Genomic DNA, 15,377 nt, shown 5'->3' on the forward strand with positions numbered 1-15,377 from the left:
ACTTATAGTCATGCACCGGGTCTAGGGTTTACAATGTCCGTAAATTAAAAGGTAAATTGTAAATTTGGTAACTGAATCTTAATTTCTCATATTTCACTCACTGTTTTTTAAATTTTTTTTAATTTTCCCACTGAACTTAATACATTGTGTTTTTTGGTCACTCGTATGTTTCCTTACTAACGACGATATAAATGAGCTTTTATATAGGTGCAAAACGAAGTCGTTTTGGTGAAATTTTGTTTTTTTAAACGAAGTCGTTTTAACGTTGTTAACTATTTAACGGCGGAGTGACAAAAAACCCAATGTATTAAGTTTAATGGGGAAATTAAAAAATTTTAAAGTTTAGTGAGCAAAATAGAAGAGAGAATAAAGTTTAGTAATGAAATTTTGAAATTTACCCTAATTAAATTTATTTGGCTTATTGGTGTAGTTTAAGCTCAATTTAACTCGATTACACCCGTAAGTAGGGAAGGGAATAGGGCGTGGGAAGTCATAATTCCGGTCCATCTGACCTGACCTAAAAGTTATAAATATTTCACTTGACACAAAAAATATACACCTCTCACCCGACCTAAACTCGAACTAATTTTTTTAGGTAAAATTCAAAATCAACTTGATCTGGTCCAAAATAGTATATTTATTATAAAATATTAATTTTATTCAATAAAAATAGAAATTTAATCAAAAGAATATAATATATAGAGGGATATTATTGTAATTATCTCTAAATATATATGGTCAAATTGCAATTATTTTGGGTCGGGTAGAATATATTTCAACCCAAATCCAAACCCAACCCGAATATAAACTTAAAAAAATCAGACCTAAACCGACCTGAACCCAATTTTTTTTTAAAATTCGATTAAAATAGATCGAGTCAAAATCTGTCGGATTCGGTTAGCGTACCCATTCCTACGTGTAAGGTCCATTTAACATAGTTAAAGAGAAGGCCAATCACGTAACTTCGAGTAGTGAGTGAGAAGGCGAGCGAAAATTTGGGGCGCGCCCATTACAAACCAGTGAAAGAGAAAAATATCGTTAATTTAATGGATGGAGCCTTCGTATATAATGGAATCCCAGAGAATTGGAATCATATTCAAAACAAAAACACACGCTAAAGAATAAGGATCCGAGATGGCGTGCAGAATGGTATTGCGTTCCGTCTCCACGACGGAGGCGTGGAGGCCTCTGCGGCGGAGCTGGGATTTCCTTTCGTTGAGGAGCTTTGCTGCTTCCAAGAGAGGGAGCGGTGGCATTTACGGGACGGCGGTCGTTAGGGCTCGAGGCGTTCACTTTTGGAACGGGATTCCTAAACTGTGTTGCTCTCGAAATGAAACGCCGTCTCCGTCGTCTTCCAAATCCGAGGAGGATGAACTTGACCAAGGGCCGCCTCAGGAAGCCGTTCTCAAAGCAATTTCAGGTTCCTTCCACTTTTGGATTCAAGTTGTTTTCATTTTTTTTCGAGATAAATTATTGTTATTTAGTTGATTAGAAACTGGATAAATAGATTTTTCTTATGTAGAAAAGAGGTCGATGTAGCTTTCATTAGTGAAAATTGAACCAAATGCCGACGAAAATTACATTTGAAATACTTTTAAGTAGGATAGAGCCAATAGAACTATAATTTAATTAATCTGATTCTGCTTAGCAGCATCAATGTTAGAAACTTTTGAGCAATAATATTGAAAGAAGTTAGAAACTTTTGAGCAATAATATATTTCTCCAAGAATATAGAAAAACTTAAAAAAAAATTAGACAGAAGTATATTTATATTTGTTATACACATTCGAGTTCGAGTAAGAGGAATTACTACACCTTGAAAGGTAAATGACACGGTTCTTTAGATAGATCTTATCGCATACATGTCTTCAGTCTCATGTTTATTTACTTATAAGTTTATAAAATGGAATTTGATGCCCACTTAAATCGATGTATCTAAACTGTTGCCTTTTTCTTTTCCATTTACTTGTAGAAGCACAAGCATAGATTTATTTATACAGGCTTTTTGGTTTTCGATTTCAGAGGTATCAAAGAAAGAAGGGAGAGTTGGCCAAACAACAAATGTGATTATTGGTGGTACAGTAGCGGATGATTCAACTAATGAATGGCTTGCCTTGGATCAGAAGGTATGTCATATAATCTGCTTATTCCTGATTTTCTCAAGGGGTTCGAGTCTTTGAGACTATATTTTTCCCTTCGGTTTTAAACTACACCTGAAGGGATTGAGTTCATCTGGAGTGAATATTTCTTTGTTAGGTTGTCTGCAGTACATGCAACTTGCTATATTTTAGATACTAAAAGCTCTGATGTTCTTCTGGTTGCTGAGTTGATTTTTTAAAAAAAACTTGTCAGGTCAACTCATATCCCACTGTTAGAGGATTTATAGCAATAGGAGCCGGAGGTGATGATTTTGTGCAAGCTATGGTTGCTGCTGTGGAATCTGTGTTACAACAGCCGATTCCTGAGGTACCTATACTCATCTGTAACAGTGAAAGTCAATTATTGATATTCCCGTTTATTTATGCGTTTTAAATAGACAACAGGACAAATTTGAGGTAATTAGTTTATAAGTAGATGAACCTAGGTTTCTGTGATGGTGAAAACTACCATTTTGGTTTACACATTTACTTTTGGGAAGAAGATGAATCCATGACATCTCAAATATATCTGTGTAGAGAACTTCCGGACTTGGTGTTAGTTTATATAAAAATCACTTTGTTAGGAGTATGCCCCGGAGGCAAGATCTCAACTAGAAAGAGTTTGGTATTGCACTCTTGTATTGAACATTACTGGATTCTATAGAACTAATAATTGCTTACCGAATAAATTGGTACCCGGGAGCGTGCATTGTATCAGCTAAGTACTACCTAACAGGCAGATTTTGACTGAAATAATTTGGAAATTTTGATAGAAATAGAAATTGAAGGGTTAAATGGAAGTTTTGGAGTCCACATTACGGGTAAAATCAAAACTGCTGCTACCATTGAAGTGAGTGAGTATCAACTCGCGCGAAACATTGTGTGTGCTACAGAGTAACTACCAACATAAATGTGAAAGATTCTGTTGTGGGTCTCTTTGAGGTATTTGAATAAATGGCAAATGATTTATCATTTTGTGCTACGATCTCAAGCAATTTTCTTTCAGGAAAAATAGTTTTGATTTAGATAATGACTGGAGATATATCTTGTATTGGAATGTCTTCGCAAAGAAGTCTTGCCTTCAGCTGAAATTGGTTATACTTTTGCTTGTAGACACTGTTGAAACACGAACCGTTATTTCCATTTTTCTTTATTTTATCAAGAAGTTGTATTAATTCATCCATGCAAGCAAGTATACAATATATGTGTGTGCTCTGTGTGTGTGCATATATATATAAACTACATTTGACAAGGTTTCATAACAGGGTCGGGTGAGGCAGAAGATTTCATCTAGGGGGAAATATGTATCTGTCAACATCGGTCCTGTTCGGGTCGTTTCTAGTGAACAGGTCTCCACTCCCTCTGCTCTCTCTCTCACACACGCACCCAATTAGCATACATGCAAAAACATCATGGCATTTGCCTAATATGTGCGCTCATGCAATCACATTTTTCATTGTTATACATTAATTTTCCGTCTTAAAGAGCGAAAGATACAAAATAAAAAGTTGCTTCAATTGACCGAGGATTGTACGTACTCTAATCGAACTCATTGTGTCGTATAGGTTCAAGCTGTATACAATGCTATGAGGAGAGATAACCGGATGAAGTACTTCTTGTAATACGATCTTCATTCTTTAATCTTCTTTCCTTTTTCTCTGTAGAAGATGCGATCATGTAGGGATGTGATTGCCCTTCTCGATTTTCTTTTTAGTTTCTCAAGTTGTTAGCTTATGTTCTTTGATTAACCAAAAGGGCACCATCATATAGGCACAGATAATCATCGTTGAAAGATGTATGTAACACTTCGGTAAGACATGATGTCAGTTTGTATTTGATTTCGTATACGGTATTCATTATGTTAATCAGAAATTAGTATGCAAATAGCATACGGTGTCTCATACCATTCTAGTCATATTTTGAAGATAAATGTGTGTACATATATATCCGCTCTTCTATGACATCAACCCATCGATTAAGATCTCTCTGCCTGTCCTAGCCACGCACCGGTATGAGACAAAATATTGGCTTCCTCCTTGAGAAAATGTCGGGAACTGTGGTTCGGTTGAAGTAGATGTTTCTGAAACAGTCGATGTGCTGCATGTTTCTTTTTCTTTTCTTCTGTTACGCTGCTCCATGGATGTTTCATTATCCATCGATGATGACGGCACTCCTAGATTAAGGGCTGAGTTCTGCGTTTTGGTGTTGCCGGCGCTCCTTTGAAATCTTCACTCTTGAGCCGCAAGGCAAAGGGGGGACTTGAAGAGTTATTCCTAGGATCGTTCGAATCTCGTTCCAATTCACGGTTTGTTCGAGTATCGGAACGACGAAATTAGAGTACCAAAAATCACAAGAAGCCAAAAGATTATCCACCACAGCAAATCAAAGAAAACATAAACCCATCACAGAAAAAGCAAAGAAAACAAAAATTCATCACAACAAATACAAAGGAAACAAAGATAGGGGTAAGAGTTCAGTAGGAGAAGGGGTGGAAGGGACGGTAATGAAGACGGTGTAAGGGTTGATCTTGCTAGTCATTGCCGGTGGAGTCGGCAGATTCTCTTGATAGGCACTTTGATAAAGAAAAATAAAGGAAGATAGATCGGCGTAAGGAAAAGAAAGGAAGATGGAGAACAGTAAAAGAGTGGGAAGAAAAAGAGAAAATAAAATTGAAATCTCAAATATTCTTTATTATTGTGTTTTTATTGTTCAAGGCAATCGGTTTAATTATAAACTTAGTCTTTCAATTTTATAATAACTAAATAATTATTAAAAAATATTACATTTTCATTGTTTAACATATAGACATTATTAAAAACTTTATCATCGAATCAATATTTGTTATAAAGAAGTCTACCCTAACGAACCGCAAACAATAAAATTAATGAATTGCGATTTCGTACCCGTTCCATGAACCAAAGCAAATCACTTATTAGGTAGCACTGGTTCTCTCTTATAAGCATGTAAAGTATTTTTGTGTCATATAAATTATATAAGTTAAAAACTTATCGTTAAGTTTTGAAAAAAAATTTAAAGTTTATATATTAAAACGGACCAAAATTGATAGTTTAGGTACCAAACGCATTAAGTTTTTAACGGTAGGGTACTAAAATGAAATAAAAACTAAATGTTAGGTATGATTTTGAAAAAAAAAAATTAGGTACTGAAATGAACTAAAACTGATAGCTTAAATACTAAACGCGTAGTTTACTTATAAATAGTTGACTTCCATGTTTCTTATTAAAGACCAATCGTGGCCGTCCAGTTGTAAAAGACCCTATGAGTTGACTAATAAAAACCAAATGTTGAGTATAATTTAAAAAAAAATTAAAAGTTTAGGTACTAAAACTAACTAAAACTTATAGCTTAAATACTAAACTTGTAGTTTACCCATAAATAAATGACTTTCATGTTTCTTACTAAAGACCAATCGTGGCCGTCTAGTCCTAAAAGATCGCGTAAGTTGAGTATAAACTAATTTTTTTCAATAATTGTGATTTCGTACCCGTTCTGCCAACCAAAGAGAATCACATGTTAGGTGACATTGGTTTTCTCTTATAATCATGTAAAGTACTTTTTGTGTCACGCAAATTATCTATGTTAAAACCTTGTGGTTATGTTTTGAAAAAAGAAATTAAAAGTTTAGGTATTAAAACAAATCAAAATTAATAGTTTACGTATTAAACGCGTTAAGTTTTTTACGTTAGGATCGTAAAATGAAATAAAAGCTAGATATTGAGTATGAATTTTTAAAAAATTAAAAAATTAGATATTGAAACAAATTAAAACCGACATTTTAAATAGTAAACATGTTTAAATAAAAGACTTTCATGTTTAAATACTAAACCGTGATTTTTGTGGTCGGGATGGGCGGTCTAGGTAAAACAACTCTGGTCGCCAACACCTTCAACAAACAAGTTGTGAAGCAACATTTCGATTGTTGTGCCTGGGTCACTGTCTCACAACAATATGTTGTCACAGACCTATTGAAAGGGCTCTACAACAAGTCGAAAGAAAAAATGGATCCAGTGATCAACCTCGACTTCATGAGTTATCTAGAACTGCTGGAGGAACTTGTGAACTTCTTGCAGCCAAGGAGATATCTTATTGTGATCGATGATGTTTGGAGCACCAATTTGTGGCAAGATATCAGCATAGCACTCCCTGCCAATATGAAGGGGAGTCGAATCTTGCTCGCTACACGGAAGGAGGACGTTGCTTCCTTCGAATTTGGAGTTGTAAAGCACATCTTTCCCCTTAAACACTTGCCGTTTGATGATAGTATAGCCCTTTTTTGGAAGAAAGCTTTTGTTGGCAAAGGTGGACACTGCCCACCATATCTTGAACCTTCAGCAAGAAAGCTGGTTGCAAAATGTCAAGGCTTGCCATTAGCCATTGTGGCCTTGGGCGGTTTGATGGCTTCCAAGAGCTCGATTGCCGAATGGGATGGAGTTTATAACAACCTAAATCGGGAGCTAAGTGTAAGTTGTTGCGGAGAGATACCTATCCGAGTTGATTTGCAGAGGCTTGCTTCAGGTTGTGAGCAGGAATGGATCGGGGAAGCCAGAGCATTGGAGATGCATGACATTTTGCGGGAATTTGCTGTTTCCATATCAAAATCTGTAAAGCTTGTTGCCAAATCTGATGGTAAAGAAGAAGTGAAAGACGATGGAACCCGTCGTTGGTCAATTGAAGCAAAGGGGAATGAGTTGAAAGCTGCAAGTGAGACAGCACTATCTCGGGTTCGTGCATTATTTGTTTTTGCTGTGGATGGAACCTCTAAATCCTCCTTCAACAAACTGCCCTCTGGTTTTAAATTGATGAGAGTGTTGGATTTGGAAGACACTCCGATCAAGGAACCCCCAGATGAATTGATGAATTTATTCAATTTGAGATACCTTAGCCTAACAAGAACTCAAGTGAAAGAGCTTCCGAATTCCATCGGCAAGCTTTACAATTTGCAGTCTCTACTTATGAAGGACACTCAAATCAATGAGCTTCCTGCAGGACTTGTGAAGCTGAAAAATCTTCCTCTTCTTATCGCTTTTCGTTGCAATGTAAACCCATTGGCATTTGACAATTGGCTTGGCATAGTATTTCCATCCAAAACGGCACACTTTACGATCTGATCCATTACCAAACCGAAGAATTCCCTTTGACATGGGACATGCGCCTACGGATCGCGACAGAAACCACCGACGCCCTGTTCTATCTGCATTCCGCCGCTTCCGTCTCGATTTACCATCGAGACATCAAGTCTAGCAACATACTCCTTGACTATAAATACCGTGCCAAAGTGTTGGATTTCGGAACATTGAGATCGATTTCGCTCGAACAGACTCATTTGACCACCCAAGTGCAGGGGTCGTTCGGATACATGGATTCTGAGTATTTTTGATCGAATCAGTTTACGGGGAAGAGTGATGTCTATAGCTTCGGGGTTGTTCTTGTCGAGCTCTTAACGGGACGAAAGCCGGTGTTGTCAGATCAATCGGACGAGGCGAGGAGCTTGATATCATACTTTCTGATGTCGATGCAGGAGAATTCGTTGCTCGACATCGTCGATTCGACCATAGTAAATGACGATCCGGAGAAAGAGATTACAGCAACGGCTAAGCTGGCAAGAAGATGCTTGGATCTTAACGGAAAGAAAAGGCCGACCATGAAACAAGTAGCAATGGAGCTGGAGACGATCAAAGCATCAAAAGCAGGCGATGAGATTGAAGAAAGTGACGATGAAGAATCTGAAGCAGATGAAATATCGAATCTTGGAATGCCAATCTTTCTTGGTCCACGTCTAGATCAGTTATAACTAATAGTACAACTTTGCCATTTAATGCAACCTTCTAGTTTCCAACGTTTTTGTATATGTCACAATTGGATCGTTCAGATTGTGTTTGGATTGGATTATTTCGGGTTGAATTAGTTTGGGTTTAGATTGTATTCGGTTAGGTTCAATTCGTTAGATTGGGTCAATGATTTTGTTTATTTTTTTAATAGTAGGTGACTAAAATATAACGTTAGATATAATTTTGAAAAGAAAAATGAAACCAAAGTGATAGTTGAGTGACTATATATGTAATTTTCCCAAAATAAATTTGGGGACTAAAATTTGTTTTATCCCTAAAATCAAATTCCAAAGTTTTTGTTTGTAAGAAACCACTTTGGGTCTTTGGCCACTCAACTATATCAAACATTGTGTCCATTTAAGAATTTTGACTATCCATTTTGGCCACTCAACTTTCTTGTCATAGTATCTCCTATTGCTATCATAGAATGCTGACATGCATGGTATAAATTAACCAATAGATGAGTGATACATGTTACTTTAACTTAAAAAAAATGAATTTTCATTTTCTTTTAAAAAAAGTTTGATCGGCTAACTTCGATTCTTATGTATGAGTGAGTGATCTCATACGCCGTCAATATCACGTACATCCTCTTTCAATAGACAAACATGATATGATTAGAGGATGTATGAGATACCAATGGACCAAAAAGTATGAGAGATTTCAGTCATATCATGTTTATCTATTGATGATGTTGTGACTCGATATTCAGCTTTAGCAGAAGAGCGAGATACAATTATCTCCTCCTCGTATCAATAAAAATTCGAACTAATTAAGACTAATCTCAAAGAAAAGTTGGAAGTAATCTTCTTACAAAGATGCATTGTATAGCTCACACTGAGTTTCTCATAGCTTATAATAATAACAATAATAATAAATCCATGACATTATGCGTATTTGTTTTTCATGGAACAACATAAACTAGTTTCTTACCAAGAAATCCATTCCCATGGTTTCTCCTCCTCCGTATATAAATACTATGCTAACCAACCGGTCATGTAGTTGTTCGCACTCGGACCTGCCGCGGTGACGACCGACATCGGATCATGCTGGTATCTGCAATCGGACAAAAAAATCGAGAAAATCGGAGATCGATTCGAATTACCGTGCTTCTTTAGAAAATTGAAAATCGAATCGAAATTTACGTACCCGATTTGTAAAGTCGGTTCACAATCCAGTGGATGGAAGAAGGCATCACCATGATAAGGATGATGGTGAACCGGTTGACGGCCATAGCCAGCATCTTCCGTTGCATTTGGATTCAGCTGTAGTGGATTTACTTGGTACCCTTCCACTAACTGTATTAAACCGATCCGAACCGTAATTCGATTTCGATTTTCATTCAATTTAGTTTGATTTTGATTCGATAATAAAAAGAATATATTTATTTTTATTTTTTATTCTAAATTTTTTCGGACTGAATTTAGTTAATAAGAGAGAAAGCTTACCCTTTGTTTTAGGGTATTATTGGCTTCATTAAGAAGATGTTCCTGCATTAAAGATCATGGTATTTAAAGAATCAATCTTGTAATTAATTAATTAAGATAGTTAATGGCATACCTTTCTTTGGAGATCAGTGAGCTGATCAAGCATGTATTGGGTCTACAACAACACAATATTTAATCACATGAAAAAATATTTTACTGTAATTTACATGAAAAATTTGCAAGCAGACTGAAAATTTTCACTGATTTACTTGAAAATTTTATAATTTTATTCGATCTGGAGAAATATGTAAAAGTACCCGAGTTGATCTGATTAGCTTCAGTGATGAATCAAGCTGTTTTTCAAGCGACTCAAGCTCTTTGCTGTTCAAAGGACCCAAATCCTCTCCCAGTAAATTCCTAATAAATAAAAAAATATATATATGAATGTATATTGAAATATATTTATAATAATAATATGATTCTCAGGGATTCTATGAATACATAAAAATATTATAAAATTTTGATTATTAGATATATACATTAACATCATTGGACCATTTTGGTTGTTTTCTAACTCACCTTTGCGACCTTTGTAGGGCATCATAACGTGCTTTAAGCTTCAGATATTCTTGCCGACTGCTTAATTCCTGTATAGATATCATGAACAATTTGTATTGTTTGATTTGTAGGGCATCCAAGTCTCGGATGAAAGTTCAGAAATTATTAGTGTAGTTTACCCTCGATTAAATAATGAGTAACTCTTATTATCACGATTTACTGAGATTTAGTGATTAAAATGAATGTTTATATAACTCGAGGTAGAGGGTTAGATGTTACCAGAGCAGCCTCCCTTGATGATATATTTGGCTCGGGAGCTTCATAGTTGCATTTCTGGTACCTCTCCAATGTTTTGAGCATACTACAACATTATTAATTAGATAAATTTTGGTTAAGATTAAGGATATACAAGTTTATTGATAAAATATAACGATAATATTTGTTCTCAAACAATCATAATCGTAAATAATGCTTCAATGGTATCGTGTTTATTATAATTATAGACGTAATGAATATTAACATGATCTAAAAAAATACAAAACAACATTCGTTATAGTGTCGTGTAATGACAGTTATGTAGTTAAAATTAAGGATATGCAAGTCAATTAATGAAGCATAATGACAACAACTAAAATCAGCTTTTGTGAAAAAGGAAAATCAAAACCCTAGAAAACCCAGAGGCATTCATGAAGAGATCTCTCCGTTTATACATCGTTTAAACTGATCGGGGGAGAGAATAAGACATAAATCCTCCGACGAAAAACAGGAAAAGGTTTGGGAATCCGAGACTGTACTGAAATTTCTTGTTTGTCTTCCCTGCTCTGATTGGATCAATGACATCTCTGGAGAAGCTCAATTGTATCACAAGAAAACATGGGGATCTTTTTTATTACAAAGATCCATTGGGTTTTTGTCTGGTTTGATTTTCAGACATGTTTCTTTCCCCCCCCCCAACTTTTCACAATCAAAACAAACATTAAAAACTATATATTTTTTAAAATAAATTAAAACCCTAGGAAGCTTAACAAAGAGCTGAAAACATATGAGCAGATCTTTGGGGTATTCTTCAAATTCAGAAGAAAAATTGTTAACCCTACATTTCTCAGATCTACATGAAGAAAGAACACTTTATAAACATTCCAACAAAGCAAGAAAACATAACAAATATGATGAGAGCAGCTGCAAAAAAGAGGGGTTAGTTGTTTTGATGATGGTGGTGGTGATGATATATGTATGTATATGCATGTATGTAGCTATGTATACCTTGAGCTACTGCAAAATTCGTACAACTTTCCTCTATTGGAGAAGATGATGAGAGCAACTTCAGCATCACATAGAACTGAAAGCTCGTAAGCTTTCTTCAATAAACCGTTTCTTCTCTTTGCAAAAGTCACTTGCCTGTTGATCTTGTTCTCAATCCTCTTCAGCTCAACCCTACCTCTCCCCATTTTTTTGTTTTAGTAATTTCTCCTTCTCAGAATCAAACCAAAACCCTAACCCTAAAACCAAGGAAACCTTCCCTTTTGATAGGTTCAAAACCGAAAGAAATGGGGTTCACTAGTTTTTTGGTTCTTCTTGGTGAGGGTCTTTAATGGCCCCCCTCTTCTCCATTTATTCTCTTGGTCTTTTTGATATTCTTAACTAAGAACTTGATTGCAAAATATATAATGCATCTTTAGTTTTGTTTTAGGGTCATCGAAGACTAATTCGAGCCTACGTTCTCTGTCCGACTACGATGTACTTATCATTGAGCCCGATATTTATCGAGAAAGTATTGCTTATAATCTGAAGTGAACTTTGTAGCGCACTAATGAAAGGTGTAATGCATTCAAGGGCGAAGTGAAGATAAAATTTTACGGGACAAAAATAAATAGTAGTAAAATGACGGTCATAATCTACTTATTGAATAATTATTTTTAAATTTAAAAATTAGGATGTATGTTCTAATTTGTTTAATTTTAAAATTAATATGGGTTTAATATATATTTAAACCGAGTAAATGACAAGTCATGGTTTAATTTGCCTAATTATAAAACTAAAAGGGACCTATAAAGCAATTTAACTCAAAATATTTGAAAAGTTTGCCTAATTTCAAAACTAATAGTACTTAACAAGCAAGTGAAGGTAACAAATTTCGTACAGTCTCATAATTCAGCAGTTGGATCGGTGATCTAACGGTGGAGATGAGGAGATGGAACATTAACCAATAAATGCAGTGACACGTGTCGATTACAGTGGAAAGCAGAGAGATGTCTGATAATCCACCTGACCATTTACGGATTCTTTGGGCATATGACCTAACCTTAAAACAAACTGAACTTTCTTATGTTCCCTTACATGGGTAAATTACAAATCTGGTAACTTAATTTTATGTTCTCTCATTTTCACTCACTTTACTTTAAATCTTTTCAATTTTCTCATTGAAGTTAATACATTAAGTTTTTTGGTCAGTCGGCCATTAAATAGCTAACAACGTTAAAACATGCTATTATATATAAGCAAAACGATGTCATTTTGGTGAAAATTTTGTTTTCTAAACCACATCGTCTGTAACACCGTTAACTATTTAACAACGGGGTGACTAGAATAGGAGAGAGAATAAAGTTCAATGACCAAAAAACCCAATGTAATACGTTCAATGAGGAAATTGAAAACTTTTAAAGTTCAATGAGTAAAATAGAAGAGTGAGTAAAATTCGGTGATAAAATTTATAATTTATCCCCTTATAATTACAAACCAACCATGGAATCATTGTAATCCCACCTCTAATGGAGATTTTGTGTTTTACAAAAAGAATAAAACATGGTTCCAATCATCAATAACTTAAACATGGTTACAAAAAAGAAAATATATTTATACATTCATTCAAATTTTCTTTTTTTCCACTTTAATTGATCAATTAAATGCTCTTTTATTGGGCTTCACCCCTTTGTCCATTGTTACTTTAAAATTGATGGTTCAACTCTAGATTAACATATAATTTATATGTATGTGAACTTGAAGAAAGTTTTATTAAAAAACTTAAGGAACAAGAAATTAGGTTATCCATATAAAATATAAAGAAAATTTAAAAATTTCAAAAGATACGACCATCCCTCTCTCGATCCATCCCTGGTGCAACCATGGATGGATGTAGAATTTTATATCTGGATTTTAAGAAGATATATTAAAAATTTGGGTGATACACAAATGATCCCTTGACTATAAGGTATTGCTTTATCAAGTCATTTGACTATTAAAAGTTACAAAATGGTCATATAACTATATAATGTTACTTTTTTGAGTCCCTTAACTATTAAAGTTATAAAATGGTCACCCAACTATTCATTAAGTTCCAAACTTGTACTTTTTCGTCAAAAAACTTGGTGGTTGTTTAAGCCGGAAGTCAACATGATGACTGTGATATGTTAGTTATTTGAGATTCTAAGATCATTTGTTATCATATTACCATCAATAGGTTAACATTCAGCTCAAAAATACCGTCCATTTCTAGTTTGGAACATAATGAATAGTCGGATGACCATTTTGTAACATTTAATAGTCGAGGGACTCAACAAAACAACACTATATAGTCGAAGGACCATTTTATAACTTCTAATACTCGAGGGACTTAATAAAGTAATACCCTATAGTCGAGAGATCATTTGTATAATTTATCCTAAAAAATTAAAGGATATAAAATTTTAGAGACGTGAAATCAGATTATCAATAAAAAGATCAAGTAAATATTTAAACTATACAAGAATTCGAAATTTTCAGAAGATATAACCGTCCTCAACACTCTCTCTATTCATTCATCAGTCCAACCATAATATGTTGCTTGGGGCATGGAAGAGGTGTTTTGACCCGTAAGAAAGTGACTATGAAAACGTGCAACACCACAACGTTTAAGTATATTGAAACATGCTCAATGGGAACAAATTTGGCTTTCAAACATGCATGAATTGCTTAAATGGAATTAGTTCAACATTAACTCGTTAAACAATAACATTAAATAGGAAAAAGAGTTAGCTTTATAAGGACGTTGGAGCAAGTCAATTTTGTTAGTATCTTTTGACGTTCAAGTAAATTATTATCGCATCACACGTTATGATTATGTCACACAAAATTTACAGAAAAAAAATTAAAAAATATTGAAATTATAAATAATTTTAATTTTTTTCTACAAGTTTATTAACATAACAAATTTCTAGAAATACCACTTGACTGTAATTTTATTACATTTTCTATTTATATATTTAATAAAGTATACTTGTTAATTAAAAAGTATACCATTAGACCCAATACACATGTTTAATAAATATTAGTTATATTCAATAGGGGTGTTCAAATCCGGGTACCCGATCAGGTTTTAGATTTTTCGCCCTGTGTCCCGACCCAGATATTGCGGGTACCAGTAATTCGGGTAATATGGTACCTGGGTTTTTAATTTTTTTTTAAATTATTAAAAAAAATTAAAAAATAAAACTTATATTATCAAAAACTTATATTAATTACTAAACATACAATTATTGGGTGGGTGGCTTTTTTTTAATTTTATTAGTTTAATTTAATATATAAAATTATTAATAATTGAATATGTAATATTATATTATATAAAAAATAATTATAACAAGGTACTTGGAAAAATGAAATTTTTTGATCCGGGCCCGACCTGAAAAATGTCTTGTTGAGTAATTTTTTTATAGAAAAATACCTAGTTTTTTAGTTCAGGTCATAGGGTCGGGTATTTTTTAACACCCCTAATATTCAATACTAGTTTATATTCTGTATGTCAATTGGTTCACATCACTAGCAAATTTAAGAAACCAGTAAATTTTCCCAAAATGATTATATATTTAAAGGAAGAAGTGTACCTCAATTTAAAGTGCAATTTGACTTTTGCACAGGATATTGATTTACTTTTTAGGGTAAATTACACGATTATTCACTGAATTTCACCCTCTCTTCTATTTCACTCACCGTACTTTTAATTTTTTTTTAATTTGCTCACTGAACTTTAGACATTAAAATTTTTTTATCACTCGACCGTTGACTCAATAACGGGGTGCTTACGTGACTTATTATAATAATAAAACATACCACACGTTTACTCACTAAACTTTACCCTCTCTCCTATTTCACTCACTATACTTTTAATTTTTTTCAATTTTAATTTAGCAACGTCATAACGCCGTTAGAAATTTAACGGTCGAGTGATAAAAAAGTTCAATGTCCAAAGTTCAGTGAGCAAATTGAAAAAATTAAAAGTACGGTGAGTGAAATATAAGATAGGGTAAAGTTTAGTGAGTAAGCGTGTAATTTACCCTACTTTTTATTATTGATATTTGATTTATTAATCGATTAATTCATATCAAATATTAATATAGTCATATATCTATCATACAATTGATCTTTCCAACATG

General features: G+C 34.0%; 3 protein-coding genes across 4 annotated transcripts; 2 read left to right on the top strand and 1 right to left on the bottom strand.

Moving 5' to 3' along the window:
- Nucleotides 1-1,025: 1,025 nt before the first annotated feature.
- Nucleotides 1,026-3,848, top strand: LOC120183244. Of its 2 annotated transcripts, none has more exons than XM_039187978.1 (5): nt 1,026-1,420; nt 2,026-2,126; nt 2,353-2,466; nt 3,404-3,487; nt 3,704-3,848. In XM_039187978.1, exons 1-5 carry the CDS (start codon nt 1,135-1,137, stop codon nt 3,758-3,760), a joined length of 642 nt encoding a protein of 213 aa, XP_039043909.1. In that variant the 5' UTR covers nt 1,026-1,134; the 3' UTR covers nt 3,761-3,848. The 2 variants fall into 2 exon arrangements, with proteins under 2 accessions (XP_039043909.1, XP_039043908.1); XM_039187977.1 differs by having other exon boundaries at nt 1,037-1,420; nt 2,023-2,126.
- Nucleotides 3,849-6,004: 2,156 nt separating this feature from the next.
- On the top strand, nt 6,005-7,950 carry LOC120183256 (disease resistance protein RPM1-like). The gene is made up of 2 exons (XM_039187990.1): nt 6,005-7,231; nt 7,546-7,950. Exons 1-2 carry the CDS (start codon nt 6,005-6,007, stop codon nt 7,948-7,950), a joined length of 1,632 nt encoding a protein of 543 aa, XP_039043921.1.
- An 844-nt stretch (nt 7,951-8,794) lies between these two features.
- LOC120183239 (agamous-like MADS-box protein MADS4) lies at nt 8,795-11,616 on the bottom strand. Its single transcript, XM_039187971.1, has 8 exons — nt 11,236-11,616; nt 10,252-10,333; nt 9,994-10,061; nt 9,732-9,831; nt 9,548-9,589; nt 9,436-9,477; nt 9,137-9,285; nt 8,795-9,043 (listed from the first exon to the last, which is right to left on the bottom strand). The coding sequence occupies exons 1-8, from the start codon at nt 11,418-11,420 to the stop codon at nt 8,965-8,967; spliced, it is 747 nt and encodes a 248-aa protein (XP_039043902.1). The 5' UTR covers nt 11,421-11,616; the 3' UTR covers nt 8,795-8,964.
- Nucleotides 11,617-15,377: the final 3,761 nt, after the last annotated feature.

The sequence above is a fragment of the Hibiscus syriacus genome, unplaced genomic scaffold (genome assembly GCF_006381635.1).
Source record: "Hibiscus syriacus cultivar Baekdansim isolate YM2019G1 unplaced genomic scaffold, ASM638163v2 tig00112742_pilon, whole genome shotgun sequence".
NCBI classification, from domain to species: domain Eukaryota; kingdom Viridiplantae; phylum Streptophyta; class Magnoliopsida; order Malvales; family Malvaceae; genus Hibiscus; species Hibiscus syriacus.

What these genes read in the sequence shown, in the direction of transcription:
- LOC120183239 (XM_039187971.1), bottom strand. Translation starts at nt 11,420, where the DNA reads ATGGGGAGAGGTAGGGTTGAGCTGAAGAGGATTGAGAACAAGATCAAC. An exon ending in TCACTGATCTCCAAAGAAAG is followed by an intron (nt 9,478 to 9,547) that starts GTATGCCATTAA and finishes TCTTTAATGCAG; the next exon opens with GAACATCTTCTTAATGAAGC. An exon ending in GAACCGACTTTACAAATCGG is followed by an intron (nt 9,044 to 9,136) that starts GTACGTAAATTT and finishes GTCCGATTGCAG; the next exon opens with ATACCAGCATGATCCGATGT.
- LOC120183256 (XM_039187990.1), top strand. Translation starts at nt 6,005, where the DNA reads ATGGGCGGTCTAGGTAAAACAACTCTGGTCGCCAACACCTTCAACAAA. An exon ending in TTGACAATTGGCTTGGCATA is followed by an intron (nt 7,232 to 7,545) that starts GTATTTCCATCC and finishes TGATCGAATCAG; the next exon opens with TTTACGGGGAAGAGTGATGT.
- LOC120183244 (XM_039187977.1), top strand. Translation starts at nt 1,135, where the DNA reads ATGGCGTGCAGAATGGTATTGCGTTCCGTCTCCACGACGGAGGCGTGG. An exon ending in TACAACAGCCGATTCCTGAG is followed by an intron (nt 2,467 to 3,403) that starts GTACCTATACTC and finishes GTTTCATAACAG; the next exon opens with GGTCGGGTGAGGCAGAAGAT. An exon ending in GGGTCGTTTCTAGTGAACAG is followed by an intron (nt 3,488 to 3,703) that starts GTCTCCACTCCC and finishes TGTGTCGTATAG; the next exon opens with GTTCAAGCTGTATACAATGC.